General features: G+C 39.2%; 1 protein-coding gene across 2 annotated transcripts in view; it reads right to left on the bottom strand.

Moving 5' to 3' along the window:
* PPP2R2A (protein phosphatase 2 regulatory subunit Balpha) overlaps positions 1 to 18382 on the bottom strand; it is a 78880-nt gene extending 60498 nt beyond the window's left edge. The window contains exons 1-2 of one of the 2 annotated variants that reach the window (XM_012435279.3): positions 18065 to 18382; positions 16151 to 16225 (exon numbers count right to left, since the gene is read on the bottom strand). In XM_012435279.3, coding sequence (XP_012290702.1) covers positions 16151 to 16225; positions 18065 to 18071 — 82 coding nt within the window. In that variant the 5' untranslated portion in view covers positions 18072 to 18382. The remainder of the gene's footprint in view (positions 1 to 16150; positions 16226 to 18064) is intronic. The other variant, XM_064368701.1, reaches the window with a different exon arrangement.
* Between the last annotated feature and the right edge of the window lie 646 nt (positions 18383 to 19028).

The following is a 19028-nucleotide window of genomic DNA, read 5'->3' as shown; positions in this document are numbered from 1 at the left end:
TTTTGTTTCCTTACTCTCTGCTTTTCTTTGCATGTCCAAAAAAGAAAAAAGAAAAAAATCCACTTCATTTAGGAAGTCTTTCCCATGTAATGTAGACCCAAATTATTCTTTCTTTGAGTTTCCCTCCAACTTTCCTCCACTACAATGTATGATTCAAAAGGGAAAAGGGCTGTGATACTACAAATAAATAAGAAAAAGCATCACCAAAGAAAACTAGACAAAGAACACAAAAAGGCTCCACACACTTGAACATGCTCAAACAAATAACTGGAAAAGGTTTTTCTGAATGGTGAATATTGTGCCAGGTATTGTCAAGAGGTCAGGAAATGGCCACTCCCATTAACTATTGGAGGAAGTAAAAAATCAACACCAACTTTCTATGGTGATTTGGCAATAAATACCATAAGCCATTAAAAAAAAGGGGGAAAAAAAATCACACCTTTCGACCCAGCAATCTCATTTCCAGAAATATATCCTAAAGCAATGAGATTCTCACAAGGATGTTCATAATCTTTACAACAGCAAACATTATAAACAACCTAAACGTCTAAATGAAATCCACTAGAGATCCAATTAAATCTCATACAGCCATTTATCTTCTTCTCATATATGTTAACTGGAAAAAGCATAATACAAAACTGTACATCTGATGCCAGTTTTGAAAATATATATTTGCAGTGGAAAAAGAATTATATGCTGGAAAGATCTATGCCCAAATATTAACAGATGCTATGGAAAAATGGTGAGATTATACAGGCATACTGTATTTTATTGTGCTTCGCAGACACAATTTTTCATAAATTGAACGTTTTTTGCCAGGCATGATTGCTCAAGTCTGTAATAACAGCATTTTGGGAGGCTGAGGCAGACAGATCACCTGAGGTCAGAAGTTTGAGACCAGCCTGGCAACATGGTGAAACTCCATCTCTACTAAAAATACAAAAATGAGCCAGACGTGGTGGCGGGCGCTGATTTCCCAGCTACTCAGGAGGCTGAGGCAGAAGAATCACTTAACCCAGGAGGCAGAGGTTGCAGTGAGCCGAGATCACACCACTGCAGTCCAGCCTGGGCAAGAGTAGGACCACGTCTCCAAAAAAAAAAAAAAAAAAAGTTTGTGGCAGCCTTGCTAGAAAGGCACCATTTTCCCAACATGTGCTCACTTTGTGTCTCTGTCACATTTTGGTAATTCTTGCAAAACTTCAAACTTTTCATCGTTACACCTGTTATGGTCATCTGTGATCGATGATCTTTGATATTACTATTGTGATTGTTTTTGGGTGCCATGAACCGCATCCATAGGACAGCAAATATAATTCTAAAACATGCTGTGTTCTGACTGCTCCACCTACTGGCAGTTTCCCTATCTCTCCCGCTCCTAGGGCCTTCTGGAGACAATACTGAAATTAGGCCAATTACCCTACAAGGGCCTCTAAATGCTCCAGCGAAAGGAAGAGAATTTAATTGATGAAGGTGACTACACTAAACAACGGATTTTCAAAGTACATGAAACAGCCCCGTATTTGCAGAAGATACTACCAAGGACTTTCATAGCTGGAAAGGAAAAGCTGATGCCTAGCTTCAAAGCTTCTAAGAACAGGCTGACTCTCTTGTTAGGGGCTCAAGTAGCTGGATGACTTTAAGTTGAGGCCAATGCTCACTGACCATTCTGAATTCTAGGGCCCAAATCTACTCTGCCTTTACTCTAAACAAAAAGGCCTAGTTAAGAGCACATCTGTTTACAGCATTGTTTACCAAATATTTTAAGCCCACTGCTGCTGAGACCTACTGCTCGGAAAAAAAAAAGACTCATTTCAAAATACTGCTGTTCACCCAAGGACTCTGATAGAAAGGGACAAGAAGATCAATGTTGTTTACATGCCTGCTAACACAATATCCATTCCGCAGCCCATGGATCAAGGCATAATTCTGACTTTCAACACAACTGTTAGCATTATTAAAGAAATACAGTCTGGGTGTGGTGGCTCAATGCTGTAATCCCAGCACTTCAGAAGGCCAAGGTGAGTGGATGGTTTGAGCCCAGGAGTTCAAGCTCAGCCTGGGCAACATGTTGAAACCCTGACTCTACAAAAAAAATAAGAAAATAAGCCAGCTATGATGGGGCATACCAGTAGCCCCAACTATTTGGAAGGCTGAGGTGGAAGAATCATCTGAGCCCAGGAAGTCAAGGCTATGATCATAGCACAGTACTCCAGCCTGGACAGCAAAGTGAGACCCTGTCTCAAAAAAAACAAATCTATTTTGTAAGGCTATAACCACCACAGATAATGATTCCTCTTAAAGATCTGGGCAAAGTCAACTGAGCCTCCTGGAAAGAATTCACCATTCTAGATGCCATTGAGAACATTAATGATTTGTGGGAGGATGTCAAAATATCAACATTATCAACATTAACAGGAGTTTGAAAGGAGTTGATTCCAGTCCTCATGGATAACTTTGAGGCGCTCAAGACTTCCACGTGGGAAGTAACTGCAGACGTAGTGGAAATAGCAAGAGGACTAAATTGGTGCAATTTCATGATGCCATCAGCAAAGCAGCAAAATCCCTGAGATATGCCTGCATTCGATTTTATTTTTTTATGTACATATAGTACATGGGCTGTGAAGTCAGAAGAACGAACAACGTTCAACCCCTCACTCCCCCACTTTCCAACTACATGACCTTGGGCATGTTACTTTATCTAACCCTAGATTTCCTCATCTATAAAATTAAAGTAATAATATATCCTCAGCTTGAGAGGATTAAATGAGATAATGCATATAAAGCATTTATACCCACAGGCAACTCAGTTTCTTGAGCATGTCAGACATTTATAATCAAAATTATTTTTCCTTTAATAAAAATTCTTAAAACATTTTTGCATCGCAAGAATTTAACAAAGCTTTATTCTCATCAACCTGAGCACTATACAAATCATGACATTTTGGCATTTTAAGGAATATTAACAAAACTCCCAAGAAATTAGGTTGAGAATTAGACACGGTAGTCATGTGACCAAAAGGGCCTATGTGTTTACTGAACAGTTAAGAACACACATTAGGTCTTTAGGATCTAGCCTACTCTATAATGTGTAGTACAGTCCTGATTAAATAATCACCAAAATGAACCGGTCACTTTACGCACTGCCAGGAACAATCAGATTAAAGTGGAGAAAGAAAAAAGACTTAAGGCCTACAATCAAAAGACTCCAATATCTGTGAATCCAAACTTATTTTTTTTACATGTAAAATAAGATTTTATTGATTAAAATCATATGTTTGCAAAGAATTTTTTAGAAAAACATCTTTTTTTCTAAAAAATATACACTTTAAGTTCTGGGGTACATGTGCAGAACATGCAGGTTTCTTACGTAGGTATACACGTGCCACGGTGGTTTGCTGGATCCATCACCTCATCATCTACATTAGGTATTTCCCCTAATGGTATCACTACCCCTAGCCTCCCAACCCCTGACAGGTCCCAGTGTGTGAGGTTCTGCCCCTGTGTCAATATGTTCTCACTGTTCAAACGGCTATTTTTAAAGATTTGAATATTTTAGATATTATAGATTTTACTTAGCTTTGTTTAGAGTCCACTAATGCCATGTCTAGATGCAAATTCCCAATGTGTACAACCTTCTCAGCAACTCTTCATATAGAAATCTGTATGGTTTTAATCTAGTGGTTAAAAGAAAATGCTAACTTCTCAGGCAACTCATCAGATCCTCTTTAAGGCAGGGCCTATAGACCTTGCCTAATAATGCATGGACTCCTAGAATACATTTTCCTACTTTCAAGTCCAAAATGATAAAGATGCGCTGTTAAAAACATATGCAAATATAAAACAAAATGCTTCTGGAATGATATATAAGAATCTGTGACGGCATCTCTGGTGAGAGGACACAGAAACTGGGAGAAAGAAAAGGGAAGCATACATTTGTTGTATTCCTCTTGATTTACTCTTCTATGTATGTATTAATTTTTTTTTTCTGTCGCCCAGCCTGGAGTATAGTGGCACCATCATGGCTTACTGCAACCTTGAACTCCTGGGCTCAGGTAATCCTCCTGCCTTGGCCTCTATGAGTAGCTGGGACTACAGGCGTGCATCATCATGCTCAGCCTTTATTAGATTTTTTTTAACCTAGTTATTAAAATATAAAAGTCTTTACCTTATATTTTGTTTGTAAAACAGATGTACAAACGATTTGATTAATACAGTGGAGAAAGCTAGATGTAAATGTAGTCTATGTGTGACTTAGAAATACAGTGATGCAAAATGAATGTTTTTCTTTTGTAAATGCAGTTTACTGGCTCTAGAAACTTTTTTTTTTTTTTTTGAGACAGTCTTGCTCTGTCGCCTAGGCTGGAGTGCAGTGGTGCAACCTTGGCTTACTGCAAACTTTGCCTTCTGGGTTCAAGCGGTTCTCATACCTGTCTCTCAAGTACCTGGGATTACAGGCATGCGCCACCAAGCCCAGCTAATTTTTGTATTTTCAGTAGAGATGGCGATTCACCATGTTGGCCAGGCTGGTGTCCAACACCTGAACCTCAAGTGATCCACCTGCCTCAGCCTCCCAAAATGCTGGGATTACAGGCATGAGCCACTGCACCCAGCCTAAATACTCACTTTTTTTTTCTTTTCCTTTTTTTTTTTTTTTTTTTTTGAGACAGAGTCTTGCTCTGTCGTCCAGGCTGGAGGGCAGTGGTACAATCTCGGCTCACTGCAACCTTCACCTCCTGGGTTCAAGTGATTCTCCTGTCAGCCTCCTGAGTAGCTGGGATTACAGGCACATGCCACTGATTTTTGTATTTTTAGTAGAAACGGGGTTTTGACATGTTGACCAGCCTGGTTTCGAACTCCTGACCTCAGGTGATCCACCCACCTCGGCCTCCCAAAGTGTTGGGATTACAGGCATGAGCCACCGTGACCGGCCCAGAAACTTTTAAGAGTAAATCCCATCTCTTTTCTCCTGTTTAATTTTTATTGTTTTACTAGTATTTTTTCCAAAATCAGTACACAATTCAGTGGCTATTTAATATATTCATCACCACTATTTAATTCCAGAACATTTCCATCACCCCTTACAGAAACCCAGCACCCAATGGCAATTACTGCCCTTACTCCCAACTCCCTTCCCCTCAACCCAGCTCCTGGCAAACACTAATCTACTTTCTGTCTCTACAAATTTCTCTATTCTGGACATTTCATATAAATGGAATCATAAACTATATGGTCTTTTGTAACTGGCTTCTTCACTTAGAACATTTTTAAAATCTATCCATTTTGAAACTATATTATCAGTACTTCATTCCTTTTAGTGTTTGAATAATATACCACTGTATGGATACACTACTTTTATCTATTCATCAGATGATGGAGACTTATGTTGTTTCCACTTTTTGGCTATAATGAGTAAGGAAGGTTCCTATAAACATTCATACACAAGGTTCTGTGTGGACACATTTTCAATTCTCTTAGATATATACCTGGGAGTAGAACTGTTGGGTCACAAAGTAATTTTATGTTTAAGGAACTCCCAAACAGTTAAAATGATGGTACGGTAGCTTGTAGGCTGCCATAAACATTCACCTAGAAAAGTCTCTAAAAATATTAATTAGAAAATTTAAACTCACAATTTGAAAGCAGTAAAAGACAAATTTGTGGCCTGAGACCTGCAATATGTGAGTTTTTTCATTTAACGCCAAGAAACAAATATATATTTGTACTATAGCCACATCTCAACATGAAGTAGCATAAAGTCAACTTAGAAAAGGGAAAATAATTTACTACCCAGACTCTACCATTATCTGCCAAATTTTTACACGTGATTAGGGAACGTTTTCACAGTACCATAAACAGGTGTAATACCAAAAGCCAAGTGCTATAGGAAATGTTTATTTCGATAAAATGGACCTCTAGTGTATCTAACATGAAGGAACAGTATCTTCTATCTTCTTCGCATTCTCCACAGCACTGGGAAATCAACACATACCTGTTGAATTGTGGCTGAACAAAATCTCACCTTAGCTCCATCTCCTCACCATAAAAACCAGCGATGTAGACTCAATCAAACAGTAGTTTTAAAAATAAAATGACATCAACCTTTAAATCCTTTAAACTGACACTTTCATGCTCCACCTAGACTATTCCAATTAATTATAGAAAAGTATCTACTTGGTTCCTACACACAGAACCCCAAATTTATATAAAAAGACTAGGAGCTCACAAAAGCTAAACGGTGAAAGCAACCACAATGTCCATTAAAGGATGAATGAATAAACAAAAGGGGTATATACAAACAATGGACTATTATTCAGCCTTAAAAGGAAGGAAATCCTGTCACATTACTACAACAGGGATGAACCCTGAAGACATTATGAAAAGATTGTATGATTCCACTTGGAGGAGGAATCTAAAGTAGTCAAATGCACAGAAACAGAAAGTAGAATAGTAGCTGCCAAGAGCTGAGGGGAGGGGAAGAACAGTCGTTTAATGGGTATAGAGTTTCAGTTTTGCAAGACGAAAAAGTTCTGAGGATCTGTTTCACGGTATGAACAGAGCTGACACTACTGAACGGTCTATTTCAAACAGTTAAGATGGTAAATTTTATTATGTTATGTGTTTTCTATAATAAAATATGCATAAAAACATTAGGTAGCAAAAAATTTTCACTAAAATTGGTTCTGCTGCTAGAAAAAAAATTAATGCTCACTTTATGTCAAACGGAAAAAAAGAACAAGCAATGACTTTGCTACTACCAATTCCTACCATTTTTGCATGTTGCATGCCTAGATAAGAAATTTGGTAAGAACTATTTATTGCCTACAAGAGCCTGTTTCTCTTGAATTAGAGCCTTCCCACTCTATTAGCCAATAGGAAAAATTCCTCTTATGCTACCTTAGAAGGTCGTCTACTCTACACCCTTAAGATTCTTACGTTGTGGTAAGCAGGAAAAAAACGGATATACAGGGTAACAGCAAAAAGGTACTATTTGTACTTTCATGCGGAGCAGACCTACAATAAACCTGCAATGGCAGGTTAGGAAAAGTAACAGTGTTCCAGATCTAACCATGATTTTGGATCTTTAGAAGATTTTTTAAATTTTGCCTCCATTCCCTTTTACCTACTCTGATTTCTCTCTTAATACAGGCTACTGAAAAAGAACTTAAATTTCCTTCTGACTAAAGTATAAAATAAGCAACTGATTCAAAATCCAATATTACTTCTAATATTCTTGCCCATGAGAGACAGTTTTTAATAAAGAAAAAAAGATGAGAACACACTAAATCTGTCAAGTCCAGAATTTTCGAGATTAATTCCTCCAATATTATCTCAGGAAAATGTAGTAAGAGGACTGATAAGAAAAAATACCCTCTTAAATACTCTAAAAACCATTATTACCATACAAAATATCCTTCATTCTTCCAAATCTAGAGTCCCATAGGGAGTTTCAGTAAGCATGTAAACACAGGTATATAACTACAAGATTAAAGCAAAGGTTCTTAAACCGGATCACCGGTCCACAGACCCTGTGAAGTGGATAAAAAGAGATAATTCAAAGACTCCAAGAGAAAACTCCAATTGGTATTTGAACATACAGAGAGGATTTAACCAGTAGAAACTAAAAGCTGCAAGAGTGTAACTCCCGGCAATGTGGCATATAGAAGTATTCAACGACTTGCCAAGGGTTCCACACATGCCGAGAGCAAAGATCTAGATGAAATGTTAATTAACTACTGCCAACATGAACTAAAAACATTCAGATTAATTTTTTAAAATTAGCTGAGTTTTTTATTACATTCAATGTTTAAACCTGCACAGAAAACTGTTAAAGTCTACAAACTTTGGCAAATAATTGTTATGAGTGTAAAACAGCCACAAAAATATTAAGCCAGTAAGCAATAAACAGTTGATACTACATCCTTATAATGGGAAATTTAACTATTTTAAAATGGAATTATTTTGTTCACTTCAGGAGGATTTTCAAAAAAACACTGTTCCCTCTCTCTCTTCCCTTTAGAAGTTGGAAAATAAAGAGTTACTAAGCCAATTTTATACCTTCTTTCCAAGAACAACACATCACCAAACTGCTACATGTTGGACTCAAAATAAAACACCATGACAAGGTCACCAACTCACTTCTAATGAAGAGGCAGCCAAACCAGGAATGGCACTAAACCAGGCTCTGAGAATTTCAGTGTTCCTGATAGTTGAACCTGAGCAGACATTGTGGGGAAAACTCTAAAAAACTTTTTTATTCTGGCAAATATGTTACTGGTATTTAATCTCGGTAAGGGAGAGATAAGTTTAAAAATAGACACTTTAACGTCAAAAGGTATTCTTCCTTTACCAAAATCACCAGCTGAAAGAGCTTAAGGCAGATCTAATTTGGTATCTAAAAGAACAGGGAAGGAGGAGACTGAAACAATTTCAAGTAACAGAAACTACTTTCATAGGCAATTTTTTAAGACACTCATGCACAAAAGCAGTACACCATTCTGATCGCTTATCTTGCAGTTCAGCAGACTTGTAAAGTATTATTACTGAAGTGAAAACTATGAACAGACTAATCCAACAATTGTCAATTTTCTGAATGACAGAATCCTCTTACACTCTTAAAATCTTAGACCATCAAGGACTTTTTAAACTTTAAAATATTACTTCATTGTAAAATAGTAATTTACCTTACTCATTAACAATAATGTTATGAAAAATGACTATACTTCCCCACCCACAAAATTAATGACACTGCTTTTCACTGCTGCAAATCTCTTTAATATCTGGCCTAACAGAATGAAGATTCTCTTAACTGCTTCTGTATTCAATATACAGTACCACAGTATGTTTTGTCGGTTAAATATATGAAGAAAACCCAGCTTCATTCAGATATGTAGTTAGAAAGGGAGGAATATTTTAACAGGTTTTTCATTTAGTTATGGATATGCCTTTGATACTACACCAAAACTCCACAAGTGGTAGATTCTTAAAGGTTTGTGGAATCTGACAACACATTGGTAGTCTGCCCCCATTAAAATTCAATGCTCTAGCATGTACTTTTACTAATGTATGACTGTTTAACATCACAAGCATTGGTCACTTGTAAAAGACTGATTCATTGAGTTACACAGATCTTCCAAATGTCGACATATTATACAGTACCAAAAATTACATTCATTAGTATTACTACTGATTTTATTTGAAAAAATCTTTTAAGTATCCAGAGGTCGTCAAGCTCACAATGGCAGATAGATGTTTTCCAAAATTCTAATTTTTGCTTGAAAGCTCAAATTTCATCATGGGCAACAAACACTGTCCACTGAAGCAACAGTTTATTCTCTTGAGAAAATGTCCACCAAATATCCAAGTCTGAATAACCACAGTTTATCAGTAGTTCTTTCAAATAAAAATGTTCTTCCACAAAAACAGCAGCTGAAACTCAAACAGCTGTACCAACGCTGTTCCTCCAGACAATCACTGAACTTTGCCCCCTCAGAAGTGCTCTAGGTGTACCTTCCGTTCTGTCCTGCAGACATTTAACAGACATCTGCTCAAGTAGAAATTTAATAAAATTAAGTTTTCATTGCTTCAAGGACAGACTTGAAACTGATGGTTTTTTAAACTGCTAGTACACTGCGATGAAGATTACCACTACAGGTACCCTTTGGTGCCACTGCCTTGATCTCATGCTAAGATGGCTTCTGCACACTGCTGTGAAAATCAGTGTACTGAAAAAGGCAAGTATCATCTGAGTACTACTGTGAAAACAGTTTTGACTTCACAGACATTTTGAATGAGTTCCGGGGTTGCCAAACCACACTGTGAGAAACACTGGACTAAATGATACCAATTTTGACGGCATATATGTACAATCACACACAAGTTTACACATATCTTCAGAGGGTTCTCAAAGCCCTTATAATCCATCTATATATAGCACATCTCAGCTAATGAATGCCATGAGCAGACTGGCCTGGGCAAAATGGTGAGACTTGTCACTACAAAAAATTTTTTAAAAAACTAGCCGGGCGTGGTGGCCTGTGCCTGTAGTCCCAGCTACTCAGGAGGCTGGGGCAAGAGGATCGCTTGAGCCTGGGAGGTCGAGGCTGCAGTGAGTCATGATCATGCCATTGCACTCCAGCCAGTGAGACAGAGCGAGACCCTGTCTCAAAAAAAAAAAAAAAAAAAAAAAAGAAAAAAGAAAATGCCATTAGCTGAAAATTCAATAAATCTCCAAATTATAATTACTTCAAAATAAAAATCACTAGGCATTACAAATAAACCTTGTTATAATAAACAAAAGTTGCAGTTCAACAACATCAAACACCTTCACCTGAACTAAAAGGAAATCAAGTTTTGAAATAAAATTACATTAGAAAAGTAAAAGGTTTGAGGTAAGAATCCCAGCTTCACCACCTGCTCAAGACTATATAATTAACCTTCCCAACAGTTATCTACTTACTTCACAGGGTTTTTGTGAAGAACAGTAAACACATGTAAAGCACCTAAAACAGTGCCTGGTACACAGTCAAGCACTCAAACAATGTAGGTTGCTGTGATTACACAAGATGGCCACGCCATGTCTTCCATTCAATGACTATTTGGGATTTATTTATACAAAATCTATTTTGCACCCAGTCTTTTCTTTTTTAACACAGAATCTTGCTCACTGTAGCAGACCTCCCAGGCTCACATCTCGGCCTCCTGAGTAGCTGGGACTATAGTTGCATGCCACCATGCCCTGCTAATATTTTTATTTTTTGTAGACAGAAGGTCTCACTATGTTGCCCAGGCTGGTCTCAAACTGCCGGATTCAAGGGATCCTCTTGCCTGGCCTTTCAGAGTGCTGGAATTACAGGGGTGAGCCACTGCACCTGGCTTGTTCCATTATTTTGACCGAATATTACACACTTCAGATCATCCACATGTATTTGAATTTTTAATATTTCCACAAGTAAAATTTAAACTACGCATTATCAGAACTGCTACTGCAAAAAAATCTTAGGAGAAAATTTCTTACTGTCTGACTTTAAAAAATGACCTTGGCTTTCTATCTTGTTAAATTCAGATTTAAAAATAAATATTTTATTATTAAAGAACAAAAGGATGGGAAAGGGTCAAGTGATGGAAGCATAAACGGGGCAGCACTGGCCACTGACAATGCTGGGTGATGGGAGTCCATTATACCATTACACATACTTTCTGTAATGTTCCAGAATTATTAAGTTTAAAAAAAAAATAGTAGCCAAATTAATAAGCAAGCAACTACTGTATTTTCTTCAGGATGAAATAAACACTGTTGAACACTACAGGTTCAGTAGAGAACGAGGGCATGGTCACAACAACATAAGCACTAACATCCAATTTAACCACAGTGTGTGATGTAACACCGGGACACAATGGAGAGAGAAATGGGATGACAATGTGAACAGCTTAGTCGTCATCTACTAAAGGAGGAAGTCAGCTGGAAATGTCTAAAATTGATAAGATATAGAAATATCATTTTATTCCCAAAAAGGAAATGACGCACCAAGGAATACAGCAGAAGAGTGGAACAACTGCTCTTAGGAGATGGCCCAGGGATTAAGGAGTGGGTGAGCTAGGGGACTGCCATTTTTCATCCTAAACCCTGTAGTACAGTATTAACTAAAAACCTCTTACGAAATTTGACAGATAAAGAAAACCAAAAATTGAAACAAAAATGTCCAGGTTAGTCTTTATAAACCTCTGTACAACCATCATCCCAGTCAAGACAGCCCCTAAGATGCCTCCCCAGCCTTCCCAATCACAACTTCCTCCCAACAGCTTAAAAGTAGCCAGTACACTGACTTTTATAGTACTTTTTACAGTACTTTTTTTCTTTTACTTCATAGTTTTTCTTTGTAGTTTTACCAGCTTCGTATGTGTCTCTAAACCTATAGCTTAGTTTTTAATGTATTTTATAATTTATTATTAGTGGAATCAAAGAATATGTATAAAATACACATACATGCTGTTTCCTTCACTTTGAGAAATTTTTAGTAGGCTTTAAAGACAATTCCCCAATTTCTCATACTCCAAAGACTCCTCCCTTCAAAGTAAGAATAAAATAAAGGTTCAAGTAATAATAATATCTAAATCCTCATGAGATTCTTTTGTGCTGGGTACTGTTCTGTTTTATGTGTATAAACTCATTTAATCATCAAAATAACAGTAAGACAGGTTTTATTGTTACCCTCATTTTGTAGAGGGGAGCCAGGCACAAAGAGATGATCACACAACTGATAAATGACTAAGATTCAAACCATGCAGTCTAGCACCTGCGTCTGTGCTCTTACCTACCGTCTCATGACAAAGTTATCAATAAAAGAAAAATTAAAAATATAAAAAATATATTACTAGTAATAATTTATTTTTGACTTAAGGCTTCTAGAGAGTCCAGTATCTCAAACAATTTAGCTTACCAGTAGCGTTAATTACCAGTAATTATTACCAGTACTAATAATTTTGTGGCTGGTGGCTCACGCCTGTAATCTCAGCACTTTGGGAAGCAAAGGCAGGTGATCAATTGAGGTCAGGAGTTCAAAACCAGCCTGGCCAACATGGCAAAACCACCTCTACTAAAAATACAAAAATGAGCCGGACATGGTGGCACACGCCTGTAGTCCCAGCTACTCAAGAGGCTGAGGCAGGAGAATCACTTGAACCGGGGAGGCAGAGGATGCAGTGAGCTGAGATCACGCCACTGAACTCCAACCTGACAGAGTGAGACTCCGTCTCAAAAAAAAAAAAAAAAAGAATTTGGCTTGTTTGTTTTTAGATGCCACTGGAAATTAACAAGATTAGAGTACAAGGAAGAGCAGAAATCACCTAATCCAGCCTTGTTATTTCATTGCTAAACATACAGGAACCCAGGGGAGTACTTATCCCCAGTTCCCCAGTGACATACACTAGTTTGTGCTGGAGCTAGGGTAAAAACCCAAAGTCCTCTGATTTTTATTCATTATACGGTTGTATATCATCAATCCAGTTATAAAAAGCCTACCAATGATTCTGCAGAGAGCGTTTAAAACTTTTATGCTAAAAATTCTACCAAGTAAATAAATCCATGACTGCTAGAAGTACATCTCGATCATCCTGCCTTTTACCAGTTCTTATCCCCTTTCAAAACCTAAGAACAATAACATTTATGTTCCTTCAGTCAAACAATATTCAACTACTGTGTGCCAGGCATTGTTCTAGACAGAGCAGTTTCATGCCTGCATAAGGTATGAAGATAAATCAGTCCTGCACTAAGCTTGTAGTATCTAACAGTAGAGATGTGGAGTGCAAAATACGGTATCTATGCAATGAAGTGCTATAAAGGAAGGTTTAAAAAATAGGTATTTCCAAAAGAGGGAATTAAGCAAAAAAGTTAAAGGCATGACTTGAAGGATGAGCAGGATCTGGATGAGCAGGATCCGGAGGACTGTCAGGCATCCCAAGGTAGAAGCAGCAAAAAACGAAAACTGAAAAGTGAGAGAGCATAGAACGCCTTTGAAGAACAGCACCACAGCAGCAAATAGACTGAGAGAAGGAGAGACCATATTGGACAAAGGTCATACATTCTAGACTGACATGTTTGAACTTAACTCCTAATCCAGTGGACAGTGATCTACTGTAGATTTATGAGAAAAATGACAAAACTGGGACTGCATTTAAAATTAACTCAGAAGCAAAACATAGGATGAAGAAGCAGGGAATAATTTAGGAAGTTACTGCAATCCAGATGAGAAAGAGTGCAAACCCAAATAGAGGTGAAAGCAGGTATGCGAAGACGATTAAGGCATTACAGAGTAAAAATGGTATGCCCTGGCAGCTGACTGCATGTAGATGGGAGAAAGACAGACAATATGGAGACAATAAAGATATATCATTAACAGAAAACAGGTGAGTAAAAAGTTGACCTACATGTAACCTGTTTAAGAGATCTGTCTAAACATGGGGGGGAAATGTGTTAATCATCTTATTTTATTTCAGAAAAGCAAAGTTCCCCTTAGTGGAGCTCCCAAGACTATATAATATGCAAACTCTAGTATGCAAAAATACTCAAATTAAAGTGGTGTCATTCGAAAATTGGATCTTTATACTTAATACATTTATATAGCAATAGCTATTAGAACAAGTACATATTTTTACTAAGGTAATTTTTTTTTACTAATATACATATATATACCAAGTATCAGCATTTTAGGATGTTAAAAATATGCTTATGTTAAAATAATATTTAACAACCTCAAAAGAAAATGACTTAATGAATCGGTAGAAAAATGCAGTTACTAAGTATCAGCAAAGGGAAACTATAACTGATTTAATCTGCTAACTTTACATGGCCAATAGGTTCTTGAAAACTTCCACTTAGCTTTCTGCTCAGCATCTTTTGTTACAGTATTGACAAAAAATGATTTTGTTATAAGTTGCTTCCTTTCCTTAAAGTCGCAGAACGTACTGACAACATTAAGTGAGGACTTACTGTGTATCACAAGTTATTTGCTTCAGTTAAATGATGTTCAGTTTGAAATATCAGCTTCTTCTGATTAAATAAAAGCCATGTAGTCTTTCTGCCTAACGTTTAACAAGCAAACTATGAGCTCCTTGTGGGCAGTTTATGTTCTAGACAACAAGCATCCTCAGTGCTCAGCATTGAGGGGACCTTTCCTAAGGGAGTAAATGGAATTCAACCAAAGAACAGTTTCCAAGTATACAGCACTTTCAAAACTTGGTGAGTATTACACAACAGCACAGAACTAATGATCCAATACTGGAGTGTCTACTATTCAACAGGTAATGGAGTTACAACATGAGTAATACACAACTCCTCCCTTGAAGTTAGGACTTATTTCTCTAAACAAGTCCAACACCACTGACTTCACCAGAAAACCTTGATTTATACTATTTGTATGACCATGAGTCAGTCTCTTTTGTTACTGGTTTCTTGTCTAAGAAACACATGAGGATCCAACAGAAAAGGAACATGAGAGCTCTGCAAAATATGACAAATATAGCATATGCTAGTTGGCTTCCCATAGGATTCACCACACTCTAAAACAGACACTTCATTAGGAATGACACTGACACAAGCAAATAAAAGCATTCGGCTGGCAAAACGCAAAGCCATCTCCTACCACCCACCACCTGAAAAAAAATCTCCAAAACAAACAGTACTCTACAGGCAGGTCAGAAATATGAGGACAACACAATCTAGGGAAAAAAGGTTTGTGAATTTTCACCAAACAAACTTTTAAAACTCAAAAAGTACATGTTTAAATTTATCTGACTTTTGTTTGGAAAATTCCTACTGTAATTCAAGACACAGAATACTATGAAAGCTCAAATTTTAACACTTCTGAGCAATGAAATAATGCAACTAGTTTGTGGGAAATGCCTCTGCTGCCTAAGACCATCTCAAATAAATGCACAACCTTGAAGTTTCAAAACTCAGATAAACTTCTGAAACACATCAGTCAACAAATTTGGGGAGAAAATTAGACATAAGTACTTCAATTGATCAAACACAGTTTCTACTTGCACAAAGAATAGAAGCTTTCTAGAAGACAAGCGACATATGCATAGCAGTTAGTGTCTTATCCACCTAAATACCAGAAAGACAACAAAATGAATAATCTGAGCTACCATCTCTTCACAGAATATGCCAATCAGCATTACATTCCCACAGCAGGCAAAGTCAAAAGAAGTTAAAAATCTTCCCATAAAAATAAAAGATGCTGCTAAGAATGTTTCTGAGCCAAATGCTGATGGCACCTATTTCAATTTACTTATCTAAAAACAATGTACAAACACAAAAATGCATCACCATTTATTTCTATGTGGAATTTATATAACAAAGAAACCCTTATATGGAGCTCAGAGCTTTCATGTGATGATTCTATATGTCTAATCATCTATCGCTCCTTTCATGTAAATTCAGAGTAAAAAATAATAAAAACAAGGCATAAATTACAAAAGAAACAAGGCTGTATTTCAGAAAGGTAACTTTTAAAACTGTTCTTACATTTATTAGACAATAAACACAAAATTATCTTGAATTTTTAGCAGTCTCGGCTTCAAGGAAATCCCTCAGGAAAGATTTCTGAAAAAATTATATATCCAAATTTTGCACTATTAAACGCTTTCTTACCTTCTGCTACATCATCATCTACCGCTCCTTTCACCTGAGAAAAACACCACTGAATATCATTCCCTCCTCCAGCTCCTGGAAAGAGAAAACATACCAATTAAAACTGAGTTCTGCTCATGTTGACTCTCGTAAACAATCCACGGTTGGCATGATCATAATACTAACAGCTTAGTTTTGCCCACACATACAACTACCACCAAGAGCACCAGTTTGGAAGAAAGTTAGTCCCCAATAGTTGGTATTGTATTAAAAAGAAAAAAAGATTCCAGGTATGAAATATTTAAAGGCATATGTTCTACAGTCATTATACATCTGTTCACAAACTTCTCTTCCTCTCAAATACAGTAAAAGCCTTACACTCAGGCAAGACCTACCAGAAAAGAGTAAATACCAAGAGTTAAAGAGTTTTCTTTTTAAGTGTACAAAAAGCCTGCAGAAGTTAATAAGGTTAAAACTACCATGAAACATAGAACGGAGGGAAAACTTCGGGAACATTACTGCCTGGGTGAGGAGTAATGATTCGTATGAACCCTATCACCAAAGTGCACACACAGCAAACACTACACCCATTTCTTTGCATTCATTACCAGCAAATCACTGGCTCCAGACACAGAGGAAAAGAAACCGAAATGAATGCTGCTAAAGAGACTGTCAAAGGAAGCTTGTTCTGCCTCCCTTCACCTCATCATCCCTCGACTCCAAAGGACCTGGCAAATAATTCATTTTGCTAGTATGTCATCCCGTTCAAAACAATTTTAATCTCATTTCATCATTCCACAAGGCCAACAAGCAACTTGTTTTATGACAAACCATAAGTCAATCCGACATGTTAACTTTTTCAAATGGTTTAATTCTCTAAATAATGAATACAGCACGGAAAACTGGTCTAATCTCGGAATGTTTCTATTTCACGTGCAAGTACTGAGGACGAAATGGTGAAAACGTCCTGAGGCTCTAGGGAGAAAGACACCGAATCTAAATCTGGAACCCATTCTACTACATGAAGGAAAAGATTTAGCAACACCAACATGTACAAAAAGAATTCTCAAAGCAATTACATTACTTCTCTCTCTCCTGTCACCCCTATTCCTTGCTAAATTTATTTCCAAACTGGTTTTCTCTCTACATCCTTTCCCCTCCCAAAGCTTCTACCTCAATCTCTCTCCTCCTTGCTATTTTTATCTCTGAACTCCGCAACTATTTTAACTAACTCTATCAAACCCTTTTGGGAAAAGGACATCTGCAAAAAAGCTAACATGTTAAACGGAAAGTTGAAATTATGTTTTTCATGCAACTTGCTGTAGATAAAAGGCCTTGCACTCTTCGGTGGTTAAGAGGGAAAGAAACGGAAAGGAAACGGTTTGAAACAAAAAATTTAGGCTTCCAATCTCAAAAATATTGGCATCCACAGTGGGGAAAAAAAAGACACATATGACCCCACTGCATTTTAACTTGTAAGGCGCTCTTCTTTCTCAGTGCAACATAATGTGTATATACAACCAAGGCTTGCAGCAGGGGGAAAAATAGAAATTAAATGAAGACCTGCAGGAAAATATAAAAATAAAGACGGGGGGCGAGGTGGGAGAGGATCCACCCGGCTCCCGAGCGGGAGAGACAAATCTGCACGAGCCCCCACCCCGCCCCACCCACGCCTCACCCCAAGCTCGCCGGCACACCCCACCCCCACCCCCGCCACGGCGCCAGCCCCGTTCTCCAAGCCCAGTGGCTCTCACCGCAACCACTCGCCTCCCCGGAGCCCTCCCCGCCTCCACCCCACACCCCTGGACCCCACTCCCTCAAACCCGAGGGGCGCCCCGTGGCTCCGCGCAAGGCGCGGGCGGTCGCTAGGGGGTGATGGAGGGAGGAAGAAGGAAACGGTGCCTTGTCAGGGGGCGAGAGGCATTTCTCCTTTACCTGCCATGTTGCGCTGCAAATGGTGACCCTGCGGGGTTCCTCGGGGTCTCCGCTTCCTGAACTCACCCCCCTCACCTGGGGATGGGGGGGTAGAGAGGGCGGATGGCGGCGGATGGCACCTGCGGGGGGAGGGGACGGGGGCTAGGGGAAAAGGAAGGAGGGGCGGGCAGAGCAGCCGGCAGGATGCTAGATTTCACTCTAGGGCTTCCCCGCTCGTGCTCTTTCTCCGGCAGCGGCGGCGGCGGCTACGACAGCGACGGCGGCGGCGGCAGCGGCAGGGGCAGGCGACTCCACTTTCAAAATGGCGCCGGCTGGCCTGGCCAGTGACGTCACCCAGGGGGCGGAGCCGCCGGGCAGGGGCGGAGAGCAGAGGGGGAGGGGCGGGGGAGCGGCCGGGCGGGCTCCTGACCACGCCCCCTTCCTGCTGCGCTCTTGCCCCGCCGGCCGCGGCCGCGCCCGCGTCTCGCGGTGGCACCCCCCCTCTGCCCGCTCCTCCTGCCCCGGGCCGCGGCCGTCTGCGCCTCGCGGTGTTCCAGCCCCTCGCGCTAGCGCCAGGACTCTGGGGCGGGCTCAGCTGTCCAGTTAACGTGCTCGTCCGCAGGGATTCTTGGGGTCCTGTGCCTTTTTTGAGAATACCCTTATTGCTACTTAGGAAAGTATCGCTTTGCGTCAGCCCTGAGGCCACAAAGGAAGGGACAGCAGTGCAGACTCGCTGCTCAGCCGGGATGAAAGTTCACGGGGTTCAGAGGGACACGCTTGGGCTGGTTCCATCTGGGTGAATTAAATTACCTTCGCGTGGGCCCCAGGAACCAAGGCAGGAGTCCTGGGCACTGCGGCCACTAACGGTGGTTTCTAACAGAAACCTGAGTTTGCGATGAGAAGGTTATGGCCCAAGAAGTAGCTTGGGTCTCTCCAGCTAAATAAACATGGTGGAATCCGTGCTTAAGAGCTAGACTCAAGGCGG

This window comes from Aotus nancymaae, unplaced genomic scaffold, assembly GCF_030222135.1.
Source record: "Aotus nancymaae isolate 86718 unplaced genomic scaffold, 86718_ANA_hifiasm-v0.15.2.pri h1tg000079l, whole genome shotgun sequence".
NCBI lineage: Eukaryota > Metazoa > Chordata > Mammalia > Primates > Aotidae > Aotus > Aotus nancymaae.
Note: the sequence above shows the minus strand (reverse complement) of the source record. Positions and strands in the feature narration are given on the sequence as shown.